The 18,523-nt window shown below is 38.7% G+C and overlaps 1 protein-coding gene across 3 annotated transcripts in view; it reads left to right on the plus strand.

Annotated features, from left to right (window-relative positions):
* Positions 1–350: 350 nt before the first annotated feature.
* CNTLN (centlein) overlaps positions 351–18,523 on the plus strand; it is a 315,203-nt gene continuing 297,030 nt past the window's right edge. For 2 of the 3 annotated variants that reach the window (XR_006295095.1, XM_043566781.1), the window contains exons 1-2: positions 352–777; positions 10,273–10,361. Coding sequence is in view for 2 of the 3 variants with exons in the window: in XM_043566781.1 (XP_043422716.1) it covers positions 418–777; positions 10,273–10,361 (449 nt within the window). In the remaining variant the exon portion in view is untranslated. Of the gene's footprint in view, positions 778–10,272; positions 10,362–18,523 lie in introns of all 3 variants that reach the window. The other variant, XM_043566783.1, reaches the window with a different exon arrangement.

Raw genomic sequence — 18,523 nt, forward strand, 5'->3', positions numbered from 1 at the left:
AAACGAGTTGGCAGGGGCCTTGAAGGCGAAGGAATTCACAGTTAAGGATCATTTGGGGCTAGGGGCTTGTCAAGGAAGACTTTAAGAGGTGGGATGTAAGTTAGGCGCTAAGTGGCGGGTAGGGTTTTAGGTGGGCGAGAAGGCGTGGCGATGGGAACTGAAGACTCGGCCCGGCACGTCGGGGTAGCGCGCACAGTTTTCTGGCCTAACCCCTTGGGCCACGGCGCGTGCGCAGCCTAACGCTCGCGCCGGGCGCGCGGCCCGCGGAAAGCTGGCCAGGATCCGCGAGCGCGAGACCCCGCGCGCCAAGGCGGGAAAAGTCTCGCGCATGCGCGGCTCGCAGCTTGGGGCTCGCCAGGATGGGGAAGGGGAGGTGGAGTTTCCAAGAGGGAACTTGACCCGTTAGCAGCCGCGGCCATGGCGGCGCGCTCGCCTCCCTCCCCGCTCCCTCCGCCCCCAGCGCGACAGTTGGGTCCCTGGTCCCCACGTGTTGGGCGGGGAGCTGTGGTACACGCAGTGCGCAGCGAGGCCTCGGGTCTTGCGAATGCTGTGCGGGAGGGCGTCGTGGACAAAAACGATATATGCTGGCGGGGCGAAGAAGGGTCAGGGGGCCGGCGAGGGCCAGGGGGGGCAGCTCCGGCTCAGGCTCCCCTCCTCAGCTCGCCCATGGGGTCCAAGCGACTAGAGGGCATCTCGGTAGAGGAGGCGATGGTGACCCGGACGCAGCTGCTGGAGGAAGAGCTGAGCAGCCTAAAGGAGGAGCTGGCCCTGTGTCAGGTATCGAGGTGGCCTCCGGCCTTTCCCCTACACAGCGGGGCCGGGGCCGGTCCGATGGGGAGGCGCGCCCCTCTCCCTCTGCCTTAGGCTGCGTCGCTGCGCGGGTTGGGGACCCACCCATCTCCGTCCGGCGGCGCTGCCTCCCGGTTTCCACACCCAGCCCGGCCCGCTGCTTAGTGCCGGGGGGAAGTAGCAGCGCCCCGCTCCCTGACCAGGGGCTCCCGTTCCTCCCCGGCCGGGCAGGGTTCGCCTCGGCGCCCGGGTTTGGTTTTGTTCACTTGAATGCCACCAAAACGTGTAGTCGCACCCCTCACCCCCCAGAAGCCCAAGTTCTTGGTTGTGACTGTTAGTGGTACTTGGAGAGGAGTGGAGTGCAGTCCACGAGTTGATACATCGAACAGGAAAGTTTAAACACTTCTATTAAAATAAAATCCATCGGTGAAAGAACCTGTTTTTAATTTTCAAACCCACGCTTGTTCTTAAGTCAAGTTAAACTTAAGTTGTAACACAGACCAGTAATTTTTAGGGAGTCTTGGGGTGGGAACTTTCACACATAATAGATGATGCTTGATGTTTATTAATCAGTTATACTAATTCTGTATCCTTGAAAGAGAAATTTGATTTTCATATCATGTTGCCAGTGAAAAGCATTTCCTAAATCGATTCTGTTGAATTACTTGCCTGTTATTTGTAGAGTTATTAAAGATAGCTTGACTGCACTCATGTTCAAAGAGGTTTGATTTTAGTTTAGTTTTGCATCCTTACCACCATCTCTTCCCTGATCTTACCAGAACCTTTAGACAGGGTTGGGAGATATAAATGCTGGGGATTCACTCAACAATAGATGTTTGAGTCACTCTGTCTTCAAGATAGAACCAGTTAGGAACTACTAAAAACCAAGGTAACTATGAACAGTGTCATCAGTTTAGATTAGTAAAAATTCATGATTTTCATTCTCTCTGTTTGTTCCATTGGATTCTTTTGCTCCTTTTGTAGGTCCTTGCTGATGGAGTCAAGGCTGTAAAAACAGGACAGTCTTGTTCAAATTGAATATACATTTGCTTAAACAAGTTGGGGAAATACTATGTGACTGTTTCTTTGTCATTTTCCGATTTTCTGTTCTTTACTGGATAAGGAGCAAAGGAACAAATAAGAGACACCAGTGAATTAAAACATTTTGTCATCTACACACCTCACCTTTGGATAAAGATGTTAACCCATGATAAAGGCTTTTGTTACTTTAACAGGTCCTAATCTAAGATGCTATTTGCCCATAACTTCTATACTCTTCCCCCTTCCCTCTCTCTATATGCCATAGTTACAGCTGGCTAAGGAGCTGAAATATTTACTTTTTAAAACTGACTTGAGTAAGGAACTCACTCTATTGGAAACAGCCCAATGACCCCCACCCCCAAATCCACTCCCTATTCTTTTTTTTTTAATTTTTATTTTAATGTTTATTTTTGAGAGAGAGAGAGAGACAGAGTGTGAGTGAAGGAGGGACTGAGAGAGAGGGAGCGACAGAATCTGAGGCAGGCTCGAGGTTCTGAGCTGTCAGCATGGAACCCTGTGTGGGGCTCGAACCCACAAACTGCGAGATCATAACCTGAGCTGAAGTCAGAGGTTAACCCACTCAGCCACCCAGGCGCCCCTCCATTCCCTATTCTTTAAAAATGTAGCTTCAAATACGGTGTTGGCCCTTGTGACCTTGGACATATATGGCCTAGGAAGATGATTAAAGTGCTCTAGGCACTGTAGATGCCTAGATGTAAGAATAGAGATGGTCATAATTAGGCTAGAGTGATGGTTCTTGAGATTTTTGTAATATTGTCCCTGTTAGATGATCATAGGCATTCCAGTAATGTGAGATGAGATTGGCAGTATCCCATTCAAAACTGGTCAAACCACAGTTTGAAACTTAGGAGAAATAATAATTGAATTCCCAACTGTTTTATAAAAAAGCATTTAAGTAATTAAAATTCACTTTTACACCTTTTGATTTGTTCTACTTCTTTAGCTATAAATCACATTACCCAAGAATATATAGTATTAACCCTGTTTTTCAAACCTTTCAAAAATCGCAACCCAAAATAAGTTCATTTTAACCTTAACCTAGTAAGTGTGCACAACATACGCATAACTAGAATTTCATAAATATTTGCCCTAATTGTTCACCATGAACACTGATTTTTCTTTTAAATTAACACTTTTTAAGAAAATACTGCTCAGATCTACTAAATTAATTTGACACACTAATGGGTCAAATGTATAGTTTGGGGGAAAAGAATCCTGCAAATTAGTCTCTGGTCATAAATAGTGGCTTCATATAGTTGGTTCTTTTTCCACATTTAGCTTATAGGAATTCAATTATATGTACTTGGTGGAGAAAAAGAAAGTTTGAGTGGTTCCATGTGACACTTCACCCCACTGGAATTACTCAGAATAAGCATGTATAAGAAGGCTATCTCAGTTCCAAATGTTTCTCATCCAACTCTATGTGATTATAATATTAAAGGCTTTTTTTTATATGGCTTCAGATTAGCAAGCAACATACATATAATGCGTAGCTAAAGAAAACATGATTAACTTCAGTGCGGAGAGAAAAGCTGTCTGTACTGGACTTACTGAGGATAAGACATGAGCTTCCCACTGTAGCTTCTTCCTAATGAAATTTCAAAGGTGCTACAACAATTTTTTTTTTAATTTTTTTTTTCAACGTTTATTTATTTTTGGGACAGAGAGAGACAGAGCATGAACAGGGGAGGGGCAGAGAGAGAGGGAGACACAGAATCGGAAACAGGCTCCAGGCTCTGAGCCATCAGCCCAGAGCCCGACGCGGGGCTCGAACTCACGGACTGCGAGATCTTGACCTGGCTGAAGTCGGATGCTTAACCGTCTGCGCCACCCAGGCGCCCCAAGGGTGCTACAACAATTTTAAGTGCATGACATTTATGCTTTGTCCATTGATTTAGAACCCACCTTTACTATACTCTTAATTTGATTATTATTTTTTTTTTTTAAATTTTTTTTCAACGTTTATTTATTTTGGGGACAGAGAGAGACAGAGCATGAACGGGGGAGGGGCAGAGAGAGAGGGAGACACAGAATCGGAAACAGGCTCCAGGCTCTGAGCCATCAGCCCAGAGCCCGACGCGGGGCTCGAACTCACGGACCGCGAGATCGTGACCTGGCTGAAGTCGGACGCTTAACCGACTGCGCCACCCAGGCATCCCTTAATTTGATTATTTTAAGAATGTGTTCTACTTGTGACAAGAATGTGTTCTATTTGCAGTTCAGTATATTGCAAGTATGTGTATATATACATTTATCAGCACTTGTAGAATACCAGAAGAGAAAAAGTAATGTTATATATGTGTAATGTATATACATACACACATATATATATTTGAGTGTGACATATGTATGTATATCTCAAAGCTTATTTCCTTTTTCAGTAGCATCCAAAAATATTCACTAAACCTCTAAATCAATTTAAGGTAAAAAATTATTTAGGGCATTTAAATTATAGATAGATAGATAGATACCTGGCTGGTTCAGTCAGTAGAGCATATGACTCTTAAAAAAATTTTTTTTTGATGTTTTATTTATTTTTGAGAGAGACAGAGACAGAGTATGAACAGGGGAGGGACAGAGAGAGGGAGACACAGAATCCGAAACAGGCTCTAGGCTCTGAGCTATCAGCCCAGAGCCCGACGTGGGGCTTGAACTCATAAGCCATGAGATCGTGACCTGAGCCGAAGTTGGCCACTTAAACAACTGAGCCACCCAGGCTCCTCAGAGCATGTGACTCTTGATCTCCAGTTTGTGAGTTCAAGCCCCAGGTTGGATGTAGGCTTTACTAAAAAAAAAAAAAAAGAAAGAAAGAAAGAAAGAAATGAAATATATGTTTATTAATGTAATTTTAATGATGAAACTAAGTTTAATGAAGTATGTGATGTTGGAATTAAGAATATATAACCAGAGAAGTTAGCCAGTTATATTTTTTGTTAGATTTTTAGGTGTTTTGAAAACTTGTCCAGTCATTCATAAAGAAAAAAAAAATTTAAGAACCTAAGGTATAATTAGAATCCTCACCAGTGTTAGTAGTTGTATTTTAGTATTTGACTCTTTTTGTGCAATTATTTTCCACAATTATAATTTTTTTTTAATTTTTTTAACGTTTTATTTATTTTTGAGACAGAGAGAGACAGAGCATGAACGGGGGAGGGGCAGAGAGAGAGGGAGACACAGAATCCGAAGCAGGCTCCAGGCTCTGAGCCATCAGCCCAGAGCCCGACGCGGGGCTCGAACTCACGGACCGCGAGATCGTGACCTGAGCTGAAGTTGGACGCTTAACCGACTGAGCCACCCAGGCGCCCCACACAATAATAATTTATTGAGAGACTACTTTGTGCCACATTTTGTAATTAGACTTCATTATTTTCCCTGGGTTCTGATAGGCAAATTATTTATTTAAATATAGGAAATAGTTTTTCATGTTTGTTGAATTCATTCCTCCAGTAGAATTCATTCCTCCTATTATGTTGCCAGACAGTAAACTAGGTGCTGGGAGAGTACAAAAAAGTACAAAAGTTTTGGATTTCTGTGTCTGTAAAGTTGATACTTATTTCCATGTCAGCTGATAAGTGAGAGTCAAGACCAATACACTACTAAGATAATTTAGATTCAGATCTCCAAGCATTTAGTCAACTCTTTCATAGGCTGAATTTGATAAACTTTATGAGGAGTAGGATTTTTAAATTTAAATTATTAAAAAAAATTTTTTTCAACGTTTATTTATTTTTTGGGACAGAGAGAGACAGAGCATGAACGGGTAGGGGCAGAGAGAGAGGGAGACACAGAATCGGAAACAGGCTCCAGGCTCTGAGCCATCAGCCCAGAGCCTAATGCGGGGCTCGAACTCCCGGACCGCGAGATCGTGACCTGGCTGAAGTCGGACGCTTAACCGACTGCGCCACCCAGGCGCCCCAAATTTAAATTATTTTTAAAAGTTTATTTCTTTGAGTAATCTCTACACCCAATGTGGGGCTCGAACTTACAACTCCAAATCAAGAGTCATATGTACTTCTGCCTGAGCCAGCTGGGTATCCCTAATTTAAATTTTAAATTACTTGATTCTGTGTCAAATTTATGGAGTAAGAATAAATAATTTATGAGTTTTTAAATGTTTATTTTGAGAGAGAGAGAAAAAAGGTTTGAGTGGGGGAGGGCCAGAGAGAGAAGACAGGATCTTGAAGCAGGCTCTGTGCTGACAGCAGAAAGCCCAGTGCTGGGGCTCACACTAATGAACCACATGATCATGGCCTGAGCTGAAGTCAGACACTTAACCAACTGACCCACCCAGGTGCCCCTTTATTTTTAATTAATTAAACTTTTTGTTTTGTTTTTTGGGAGAGTGCAAGCAGGGGAAGGGCAGAGAGAGGGGGACAGACGATCTGGAGCGGGCTCTGTGCTGACAGGCTGATAGCAGTGAGCCTGATGTGGGGCTTGAACTCACGAACCGTGAGATCATGCCCTGAGCCAAAATTGGACACTCAGCTGACTGAGCTACCCAGGTGCCCCTTTTAAAAATTATTTTAAAAGGACCTATTTATCTGCCCCAAAGAAGGGAAACTATAAAGAGGATATGATTGGCAATAGTTTTCTGTTTTAATAATGTCTGGAATAGTTTGGCAATTAGTTTTGTGTTTTTAGGGGGACGCTTTATTTATTCTTGCATGTGAAAGAGGGTCTTTTTAGTAATTTAAGGTATAAACCACATTGAAGATTATACAGCATTAAATAACTGAAAAACTTGGGGCACCTGTGTGGCTCAGTTGGCTAATTGTCTGACTCAATTTTGGCTCAGGTTATGATCTCATTGTTGGTGAAATCAAGCCCCTCAATTCATGCTGTGTGCTGACAGTGTGGAGCCTGCTTGGGATTCTCTCTCTGTCCTCCTCTCTGCCCCTCCCTTGCTTGCTCTCTCTCTCAAAATAAATAAATAAACATTTAGATAAATAAATAACTGGAAAAGTCACAAAACTAATACGGTAGTCTCACAATCCATTTATAACATTTTATTACTTACAAAAGAACTTGCTTTTTTTTTCAAATAAACTATCACTTATACATTTGAGTGTTTTTAGGTGACAAAGGGAATCTGAATACCGTTGCTGACCACAAATTAAAAAAAATAATAATAACAACTTTAGAAATTTGTAAATTAGAAAAAAGAAAGAATTTGTTGTTACTTTCTCTTTGGTGAAGATAGAACAGGAGATGTGAAATAACCATTAACTATCAACAATGGGAAAAAGAGAAAAAATGTACAAATTAAGATGTAAAGATTTTTTTTCATCAGATGTTTTTTGACTTCTTGCTATATCTCTTCAACTGTGCTAGAGCTAAGTCCTTTGTTACTAAGTCATAACTTATTTAAGTGGAAGTAACTTATTTAAGTGGAAGTAACTAAAGAAAACCTACTTTTTTATATTTTTACTTAACCTTTCTTTTAAAAAAATTTTTTTTCAACGTTTATTTTTGAGAGACAGAGAAACACAAAGCATGAGGAGGGGAGGGGCAGAGAGAGAGAGAGGGAGACACAGAATCCGAAGCAGGCTCCAGTCTCCGAGCTGTCAGCACAGAGCCTGATGTGGGGCTCGAACCCACAAACCATGAGATCATGACCCGAGCCTAAGTCAGACACTTAACTGACTGAGCCACCCAGGTGCCCCAATAATAACCTTTCTTAATATTTTAGTTAGAAAAGTTGAGGTGAAAATACATGTAAATCTTCCCTATTTTGTTTTGAAGGGAGCTGTAAGATAAATTTCTAGATAATATTTGTTTGAAGGGATTTTGTTATTTCCTCAGCATACCTTTTAAAACTAGAGATATTAGAGCACATTATGTTGCGTAGTTTATATTTTCTTCTAGGCAGGTTACGACATGTGATTTATATAGTGACATTTCTTGTCTTTAACTCAAGTCCTCCCTCCCTTCTGTCCCTCCCTCCCTCCTTTCCTCCCTTCCTTCCTTCTTTCCTTTCTTAAGTTTATTTATTTACTTTGAAAGAGGGAGAGAGAGAGAATGGGGGAGAGCAAAGAGACACAGAGAGAGAATCCCAAGCAGTCTCCGTGCTATCAGTGTGAAGCCCCACCAAAGGCTCCATCTTAGGAACCGTGAGATCATGACCTGAGCTGAAATCAGTAGGCGCTTCATTAAGAACTGAGTTACTCAGGTGTCCCAACCCAAATTATTTTAATACCCAAATTCTAAATTCTTGGTTCTAAAAGTATAAAGTAAAGCATGATATATATAGGACTGTTTAGGAAAGGTAGTAGTCTCTTCTACTCAGACTGTCAAAAGTCCTTTAAAAACAAGTAAATAAAGTAGATCAAAGATTTGAGCATTAAAAAAGGAAAACAAAAATTTTATAAGAAAGTATAAGTACATAATTTTTTTTAATTTTAGAGAGAGTGTGCGTGTGCATGTGCAAATGGGGAAGGGACAGAGAGAGAGAGAATCCCAAGCAGGCTCCATGCACAGCACAGAGCCTAACGTGGGGCTTGATCCCATGACCCTGGGACCATGACCCAAGGTGAATTCAGGAGTGAGATGCTCAACTAACTGAACCACCCAGGCATCCCATAGGTAGATACATTTCTAATCTCTGAGTAGAGAAGGCTGATTAGAAAAATTGGTACATAAAGCCATTAAGCCATAATGGGAAAGATGGATACATTTGAATATATAAAACTAATAACTTACCCTTTTCTGAAATGCTTCATCATAAATAAATATGCAACAACATACAAGAGAAAAATTATTTGTAACACGTTTGGTAGACATAAGTCTAATTTTAAGATTTCTAGCAATAGTTCTTATTTTGTTGGCAGAACTTAGTCATATACCCATAGGTAAGAGGGGCCTGTCTTTTAATTCTTTTAATTGGGCAGCAAAAAGCCAAATGGTTTCTAATAGGAAGGAAAGAATGGATGATGGACACAGACACAAAAATATCTGCCACACAAGTAAACCTAACCAATCAACCAACCAAATATAGTATTATAAAATAAAATGTGTTGTGAAAAAATTTAATCAGGGCAAAGGGTTATCAAAGACTTAAAGGTTTCGGTGGCTACAAATATAGTAGAGAAGACTTCACTTGAGGTGATATTTAAGCAAAGACCTGAATGAAGTGAGGAAATAATATACATGAAAATCTGATGGATGGTACATGTGCAAAGGCCCTGGTACAAGTAGAGCAAAAAGACTAGTGTGAATGATGAATGAACAGAGTGATAGATGAGGTTGAGGAGGTGTGTATGGGGCCGGAGAATGTGGGGTTTTGTAGCCTTGATACAGAGTTTGGATTATTTTCCTAATCTGATGGGAATGCAGTGGAGATTTTTGAGCTATAAGGAGGCTAGGGGAACCATCGTAGATGGCTAGGCAAGAGAAGAGGTTGACCTGAACTAGAATGGGATATATTTTGTAGGTAATAGAACTTACTAATGGTTTGGGTAGGAAATACGAGGAAGAGAGCAACCAGAATTGACTTGTAGGTGTTAGGCCTTTGAAGAAATGACTAGATGGTGGTGTCATTTTCTGAGATGCATAGTAATAGGTTTGTGAAAGAGTAGGAAATCAAAAAGTTTATTTTGGATAAGTTAAATCTGAGATACCTATTAGGTATTCAAGTGGAATTATTGAGTAGGCAGTTAGAAATCAGAGTCTGCACCTAGGGGTAGAGGAAATAGCTAAGGCGGGAAATGTGGAAGTCCTTAGTGTAGAGTTGATACATGAAACCATGGAACTATGAGGTCCCCTAGAGCAATGGTTCTTATTTAATCCTGAGTGTACAGAATCACCTGAGGAACTTGTAAAAAATACTGGTGCTTGAACCTTACCCAAAACCAATTAAATCAGAATCTCTAGATAATCACTATTTTTAAAAACTTCCCCTAAAGTGATTCCTAACTCTCAACCATAGTTGATGACAATGGACCTAGGCAGTAAGGACTAAAATTGCTCATTGTCTATGGGATTTGGCTACATAGGGGACCTTAAAAAAGGAATTTAACATCATAGTAGGGAGGGACATCTGACTGGAAGAAGTAATAGAGTGAATGAGGTGAGGAAGTGGAGACTGTGTTTATAGGCAACTCTTCCAAGGAATTTTGCTGAAAAGGGGAGCTGAAAAATGGAGCTGTAAATAGAGAGCAATTCCCTTTTAGAGCAAAATAACTGATATTTAGCATTCCATCAATTATACCCTGAAGTGTGGGTGGTAGAAATAGTCGAAGTGAATGTGGGTTACCAGTGTAAGAACTTCTTAAAATAAAGCTTTCCTGCTACAGTTTTCAAGAGTCTATTTTATAGTTCTAGAACTAGAGATCAAGAAACATTTTTCATTTTAAAATTTAATGTAGTGTCTTCTCTGATACAGCTACAAAGCAATGCATTAAAAATGTCTTTTGTTTCTTTAAGGCTGATAAAGAATTTGTATGGTCTCTGTGGAAACGTCTCCAGGTGACAAACCCAGATCTCACACAAGCAGTCAGTTTGGTTGTAGAACGGTGAGCTTCCAAGTAATTTTTTCATGAGTATTTGGTTTGTTGAATTTGCTTTGCTTTATTATTAAAACTTGGCATTAGGCCCCTAAAGAGATTTTATTTCCAAATGAATGTGAAGCATGATATTAATAATTATTGGACTTATTTCAAGGGGTGCCAGTTAATAAATATAAATAGGCCATATCTCCTACTTATATTCTGATGTATTTGGAAGGTTTGGAGGTAAGAGATAAAAGTGTGACTTAGACATTGTGTGTGTGCGTGTTATGTGTGTGTCTGTTTATGTCGGTGTGTTGAGCTATTATGACACAACTTTAAAAATTAGAGAAGTACCTGTTACTTGGTTTTTTACTCTGAAACTGCCTCTGTTGACAACTTTCTAGACATGATCCTTCCTAGACATGGCTCAGTTTTCCCCTAAGGTAATTGCAGTGTGTACCTGAAAGCCTGGGATGACCTTGCCAGAATAAAGTAATCTGGAATAGGCTGAGGGATTTTGCTTAGCACTCTGTATTACCCTGTAGGGATGCTCATTGATTTAACTATATATTACTGGGCCTCTCCTTGGTCATTAGAAATAGCAGAGTGATGCTGGGTACTCCTTACCAAACATTTGGTGTACGGTAGTCCCATGATGCTTAGCATAGCAATTAAAACACTTGCTTTCGTATTAAATGGATTTCAGTACATTTCCTAAATGAGAAGCTAAGCATATGGATGGATGCCGTTTCCTGTGTCTTTATTGGAATCATGATTATATAATCTGAATATCAGTTTTTGATAACTTGACCTTTGGTATGTCTGGCCCTAGGACCATTCCAGTGTTGTCTGGAATTTGACTTTTAAAAATCTCTGATAGATACCTATGTACAGTTTTTACCATTCTCCATTATTGTGGACTCTTAGAGTAGTATATTCACCTTCTCTTCATGTTACTTATATGTCTCATTCATCAATCAGTTTTTCCCTTTCGATAATCAGAATTAAGCCTTTTGTTGAAGTACCTTATTATTTCCTTGAGATGAAATGTGATCACTCTCAGTTGCATTCTGTTTTCTAGCCAAATAAGCCTTCTAGAAGAAACATTCTTGGGACTTCAGTAGTAATTTCTGTGATTTTTTTCATTATCCTCCTCTCATTTTATTTGTATATTCCAGCTTTGTAATTTGTTATTTTTTAAACTAACTAAAACTGTCTTTAATTTTCACTTTCCTCTTGGTTGAGAGAGAAATATTAACATATTGTTGAGTCCTCTTTCTCACCCTTTGAGATTTCTACTTTTTAATATACATAATACACATAAAAAAGTATTTATACACACACTTTGTAAATAAATGCACATATATTTTGTGAGTATACTCAAAAGCCCTATACTGATAAGATATATAATGGGAAATTTTGGAGATTATTACTTTACAGCTATGATTCTCAAAATTTTAGTGTGCCTAAGCTATACCTAGTGAATTTATTAAAATGCAGATTTCTGGGATTTTTCCCTAGATCTACTGAATCTCTAGCAGTGAGGTCCAGAAGTCTTAAAATTTTTTTTAAGTTTATTTATTTACTTTGAGAGAGACAGAGACAGCATGAGCAGGGGAGAGGCAGAGAGAGAGGGAGAGAGAGAGATTCCCAAGCAGGCTCTGCAGTCAGTGCAGAGCCCAATGCAGGGCTTGAACTTGAAACTGTGAGATCATGACCTGAGCTGAACCTGAGTTGGATGCTTCTTTTTTTTTTTTTAAACTGAGCCACCCAGGCACCCCTAGAAGTCTTTTAAAAACAGCTCTCCAGATAATTCTGATGTTGTAGTTCATAGGTCATACTGTGAGATACTTTGAAATTTGAGTTGACTTTTGAAACTGGAAGCCTATAAGTAGCATTTATAACTTTATAATTATGTGGACATTTATTTCCTAGAGAACCATGTAGTATGTTTTGACTTGTGAAAAAGGAAAAATGGTATACCATTGAATCTTTATTTTTCAAAAAAAGAATATTCTCAAAATCAAAGTCCAATACACTGTCTTTGTATAGTCCACTAGTTACCTAAATAATGTTACATTTAAGTCTGTTTAATATCTGTGCCTTGATCTTCCTAGACAACATTTTTCCCCTTGGAATTTCTAATAGTCCTTCTTTTCTGCTTTCTTATCATAAAGAATGTCTGTATTTGTTTAACAGCCTAAGACATTCTTCCTTGAGCCTTTTGGCTTATGGTATGAATTTGGACCAGTTGCTTTCTACACCTACTCATAGCTATTACCTTAGATTGTCTTTTCATTGTGCTCTTGGACTTGTTCCACAGTTCCTGGTATCCCATATCTTTCTTTTTGTTGGGTTATGTTTTCAACATTATTTCTGAGAAAGGATGCACAAGTCACTTTCTGACTCCTTACATGCCTGAAAATGTCTTTCTTTGTCCTTATGCTTGATTGATAGTTTAGCTGAACGTGCAATTTTATGTCCACATAATTTCCTTCAGATTTTTGAAAGTATAGCTCTGTTATCTTCTTTTAGCATGTAGAGGTGCTACCAAGTGTATTTGTGATCCAGTGTAAGTATGATTCTTTTTTCTAGGTAGCTTGCCTAAATTAAACTTTCAAGATAGTCTCTTTGTATGTAACATAGTAAAATTTCAATATCAGCTATTAATTTGGGTTTTTAAAAAATCCAACCTTCTCAGCCTTTGGTGGGCCCTTTCAAACTTAAGACTTAAGATTTTCTTTTGATTAAGGAAAGTCGTCTTTGGCCATTTGCTGTAGGCAAATGCTTCAAGTGAGTGAGAGACTCAGCTTTTTGATAAATGGTTCCTTTATTAGTCTTCTTGACTACTTTGGGCTTCTGTTCTCTGTATTTACTGATTGGGTACTTAGAGTCTCTTTGAGCATCTTTGAGAAAAAGCATCTTCCTCTTCCACTGTAGGCATCAGTTAGATTTTGATTTGATTTTTCTTCTCTGGGTTTGTGAGCACATCCTTCTGTCTTTCCAATGTTTCTCACATTTATGATCAATTTTGGCCCCTTTTCTTATTTTCCATGCTGATAGGTATTTATTCAATTCAATGTGATTTGTGGAAGTCAGTATCATCTTCACCAAGTTAATCATCTTTAAGAGGAAGTACAGTATCATTTTTACTGGTTACAATATATTTTTATTATTTTGATACACCATATTTATATTTAACCGGTATCTTGTTTTGATACATTAAGATTATTTTATTTTTTTAAAAATCGTATGATCATGCTGTGATGAATGGCCTTCTGGGTAAATCTTTGCCTGCATTGTTAGTTTCAAGTAGTGCTGCTGCTGTCATAGTGGTGTAGGCTGAGATTGCTAACCATACTGAAACGAATAGGTTAATCCTGCTCCATTAAAGAGTCATACTGCTCCAAATGTCAATACCCTTTTGGGAAAATGCCTATCTGCAACTTTTTTAACTTTTTAAAACTTTTTGACACTTTATTATAATTTTCTGGTAAGTTTTTTTGTGGGATGTCTGTGTACAGGGATACCTTGGAGATGTTGTGGGTTTGGTTCCAGGCCATCACAATGAAACGAATATTGCAATAGAGCAAGTCAAATGAAGTTTTTGGTTTTCCAGTGCTTATAAAAGTTATGTTTATACTATACTATAGTCTATTAGTGTGCAATCGCATTATGTCTAAAAAAATAATGTACATACCTTAATTTAAAATACTTTATTGGTTCAAAAAAACCACTTTATTCCTAAAAAAAATGCTAACCATCATCTGAGCTTTCATTGAGTTGTAATCTTTTTGCTCATGTAAGGTCTTGCTTTGGTGTTGATGGCTGATCGCTGATAAGAGTGGTAGTTGCTGAAGGTTGTGGTGGCAATTTCTTAAAATAAGACAGCAATAAAGTTTGCCATATCAATTGACTCTTCCTTTCTAAAACATTTCTCTGTAGCATGCAATGCCATTTGATATCATTTTACCCACAGAATTTCTTTCAGAATTGGAGTCTATCCTTTCAAACCCTGCTGCTACTTTGTAAACTAAGTTTATGAAAGATTCTAAGTCCTTTGTTGTTGTTTCAACAATCTTATGGCATCTTCACCAAGAACCACTCAAGAAACTTCTTTCTTTGTTCATCCATTAGAAGCAACTTTTTATCTGTTAAAGTATGATTATGAGATTGCAGCAGTTCAAACGTATCTTCAGACTCCACTTCTAATTCTAGTTCTGTTGCTATTTCTACCACACCTGCAATTACTCCTCCCACAAAAGTCTTGAATTTGAATTCCTCAAAGTCATCCAATGAGGGTTGGAATCAACTTCTCAAAACTCCTGGTAATGTTGATATTCTGACCTCTTTCCATGAATGAATCATGACTGTTCTTAATGGCATGTGGAATGGTGAGTCATTTCCAGAAGCTTTTCAGTTGATTTTTTTCCAGATCCATCAGAAGAACCATGATCCATGGCAGCTGAGAGTTGAAATGACTCCTGGATGTATGGGCTGCAGAATGGATATTTTGTTAGCAGGCATGAAAACATTGTATGTCTCCATCAGAGCTCTTGGGTAACTAGGTAGATGGCCAGTGAGCTGTAATGTTTTGAAAGGAGTCTTTTTCTGAGAAGTGGGCTTAAAAACAGTGGGCTTAAAATATTTAGTAAACCATGTTGTAAATAGATGTACTGTCATTCAGACTTTGTTGTTCCATTTATAGAGCATAGACAAGTAGATTTAATGTAATTCTTAATGGCCCTAGGATTTCCAACATGGTAAATGAGCATTGGTTTCAACTTAAAGTCACCAGATGCATTAGCCCGTAACAAGAGAGTCAGCCTGTTCTTTGAAGTTTTGAAGTCAGGCATTGACTTCTCTCTGGCTATGAAAGTCCTAGATGGCATCATCTTCTAATACAAAGCTGTTCTGTCTGCATTGAAGATCTGTTATTTAATGTAGCCACCTTTATTAATTCTCTTAGCTTGATCTTCTGGATAACTTGCTGGGCTTGTACATTGAACAGCACCTGTTGCTTCACCTTGCATTTTTGGGTCATGGAGATGGTTTCTTCTCTTCAACCTCATGAACCAATCCCTGCTAGCTTCAGTTTTTTTCTCTGTAGCTTCTTTACCTCTCTCAGCCTTCACAGAATTGAAGAGAGTTGGGGCCTTCCTCTGGATTAGGCTCTGGCATGAGGGAATGCTGTGGCTGGCTTGATCTTCTCTCCAGACCACTAAAACTTTCTTCATATCAGCAGCAAGGCTGTTTAGCTTTCTTATCATTTGTGTGTTCACTAGAGTAGATGTTTTAATTCCCTTCAAGAACTTTTCCTTTGCATTCACAATTTGGCTAACTTTTTTTGGTGCAAGAGGCCTAGCTTTTGTCCTGTCTCAGCTTTCAACTTGCCTTTTTTCACTAAGCTTAATTATTTCTACCTTTTGATTTTAAGTGAGAGATGTGCAACCCTTCCTTTCACTTGGACACTGGAGGCCTCTGTAGGGTTATTAATTAGCCTAATTTCAATATTGCTGTGTCTCAGGGAACAGGGAGGCCTGATGAGAGGGAAAGAGATAGGGGAATGGCTAGTCAGGGGAGCAGTCAGAGCACACACAATATTTATCAATTAAGTTTGCCATCTTATTTGCATGTGGTCCGTGGTGCCCCCAAACAATTATAATAGTTTGAAATGTTGCGAGAGTTACCAAAATGTGACACAAAGATGTGAAGTAAGCAAATGCTGTTGGAAAAATGGTGCAAAGAGATTTGCTTGACATGGGATTGCTACAAACCTTCCATTTGTGAAAAACTCAATATCTGCAAAGCACAGTATAGCAAAGCACAGTAAAACGAGGTATGCTTATACACATATTTGTGTGTATGTGTTTTATTTTATTGTGGAATATTTCAGTTAGATGCAAAGGCAGAGGTAATATATTAATGAATTCCCACGTTTACTCACCACCCAGGTTGAGTAATTATCAACACATGGCCAATATTATTTTATCAATAAACTTACTTCCTTCTGCTTCCCTGCTCCCTCTACCGCTAATGGATTATTTTGAAGCAAATCCCAGACATCATGTTATTTTATCCACAATTACATAAGTGTTGACAGTCAGTTCTTGTTATTCACAGCAGTTATGTTCAATAAAGTCATTGCAAACATTGAATTAGTCAACACTGGACCACTACTTCTGGGGAAATAAAGGTTTAGGTTCCTGTGAACTTTGGCCACAACTTTTTGTCAACTGGTCAACATATAACATTGTTTTATGTATATTTCTCTTTGAAGATATCTCATTTAATATGTATTGTTGACTCATTACCTTTGAACTCATGATAGCCTGTATAACTCATGCCTGAACAAAGATTGTTTAATACATTCTTTACTTCATGAGGCACATCACAATTTTCTTGTGTTTAGGAACACTAACCACTATGCTTGGTGACCATTTGTAACAGTGAAATCATCAACAGAAAGTGTAAAATTGTGAAAAATTTGGCACTAAAGTGAGAATAACACTTGTTTATGGTATGAGAACTGAAACAGAATGGCCCCTTGTTTAACCTCAGCTGGGAACATGTGGTTTGGGCGACTTAAATTTTTTTTTTGCTGCCTTGGGCATGCCTGCAAATGACTGAGAAATGCCATGGGTATTGGTTGTAAGCTTACAAATGAATTTTAGCAAATAGACAAATTCACAGATTCTAAGTCCTTGAATGAGAGTTAACTTTGTCTGTAAAAGATAAGGGCTCTTTTTAATATAACCATGGAATCTTTATCATAGTTAGAATTCTCTAGTTATTCCCTAATACAATTAAATACCCAGTCAGTTTTCAGATTTCTGGAATAGTCTCATACTTCTTTAAAAAGTTGGTTTGCTCCTGGGGCGTCTGAGTGGCTCAGTTGGTTGAGCATCCAACTCTTGATTTTGGCTTGGGTTGTGATGTCATGGTTCATTAGATTGAGCCCTGTATTGGGATCTGCGCTGACAGCATGGAGCCTGCTTGGGATTCTCTCTTCTTCTCTCTCTGCCCCTCCCCACCTCAAAATAAATAAGCTTAAGAAAAATAAAAATAAAAAGTTAGTTTGTTCTTATGAGGATCCAAACATAGTCTACCCACTGAATATATAGATTCCATATCCTTCTCTTCTGTCTTTCTCTTCACAACATTAAGAAATAAATAAATAAGTTGGTTTATTTATCCTATAGAGTTTCTCGCATTTTGGGTTTTTCTGATTGTAATATTCTGTACCCTATAAGTATCATAAACTTGTAGTTACACCTAGAGTGTTATTCAGATTCAGGTCTGATCTTCTTAGGTATTATTATATAATACTTATTACATCATGTCAAAAGGCACATCGTGTCTTATCCAGATCCTTTTGTGATAACTTTGATCAGTGGATTATGTCTCTTTAGTCACTTTAGAACAGCCTGTATTCTTTCTATTTAATGGCATCATTTTGTTAAATGAACATGGTTATTAGTTGTCTTTTACAAGGTCTTGTAGTCTGGATTCACTTGATTGCTTCCTTGTGTTGTCATTTTAACTTTTCCTCTTTATTGTAAACTGAAAGGTAAATCTGAAGCTTGATTATATTCAGGTTCAACTTTTTTGGCACAAATATTTTTATGTACTTCATAGTGTATCTCAAATGAAAGCGCATATTATCTGATTGTGCCACTTTCAGTAGTGATAATGTTGGTCAGTACATTAAAGTAATGACAGTCTGACCCCTCCATTGTAAAGGTGTTCTTTTACCTTAGGGCCAACATGTAATCCAGAAAGTAAAGGTAATAATCTATTGGTGCCCTGCAAGTGTTCATTTCTCCGTCAACATTTCACCTAATTTTAGTATACACTGATGATCTGAATTTATTATTTCATTAAGGGTTAAAAATTGTGATTTTATAGTTGTTAGTTTTTCTCTATTAATGTTTATTTATTTTTGAGAGAGAGACAGAGACAGAATGTGAGTAGGGAAGGGGCAGAGAGAGGGGGAGACACAGAATCTGAAGCAGGCTTCAGGCTCTGAGCTGTCAGCACAGAGCCTGATGTGGAGCTCGAACCCACAAACTGTGAAATTATGACCCGAGCTGAAATCAGAACCAACTGAGCCACCCAGGTGCCCCTCTTTTGTAACTTTTTAATACATAATTTTGATTAGGTAATATGGGCATATGATTACGTGT

This window comes from Prionailurus bengalensis, chromosome D4, assembly GCF_016509475.1.
Source record: "Prionailurus bengalensis isolate Pbe53 chromosome D4, Fcat_Pben_1.1_paternal_pri, whole genome shotgun sequence".
NCBI lineage: Eukaryota > Metazoa > Chordata > Mammalia > Carnivora > Felidae > Prionailurus > Prionailurus bengalensis.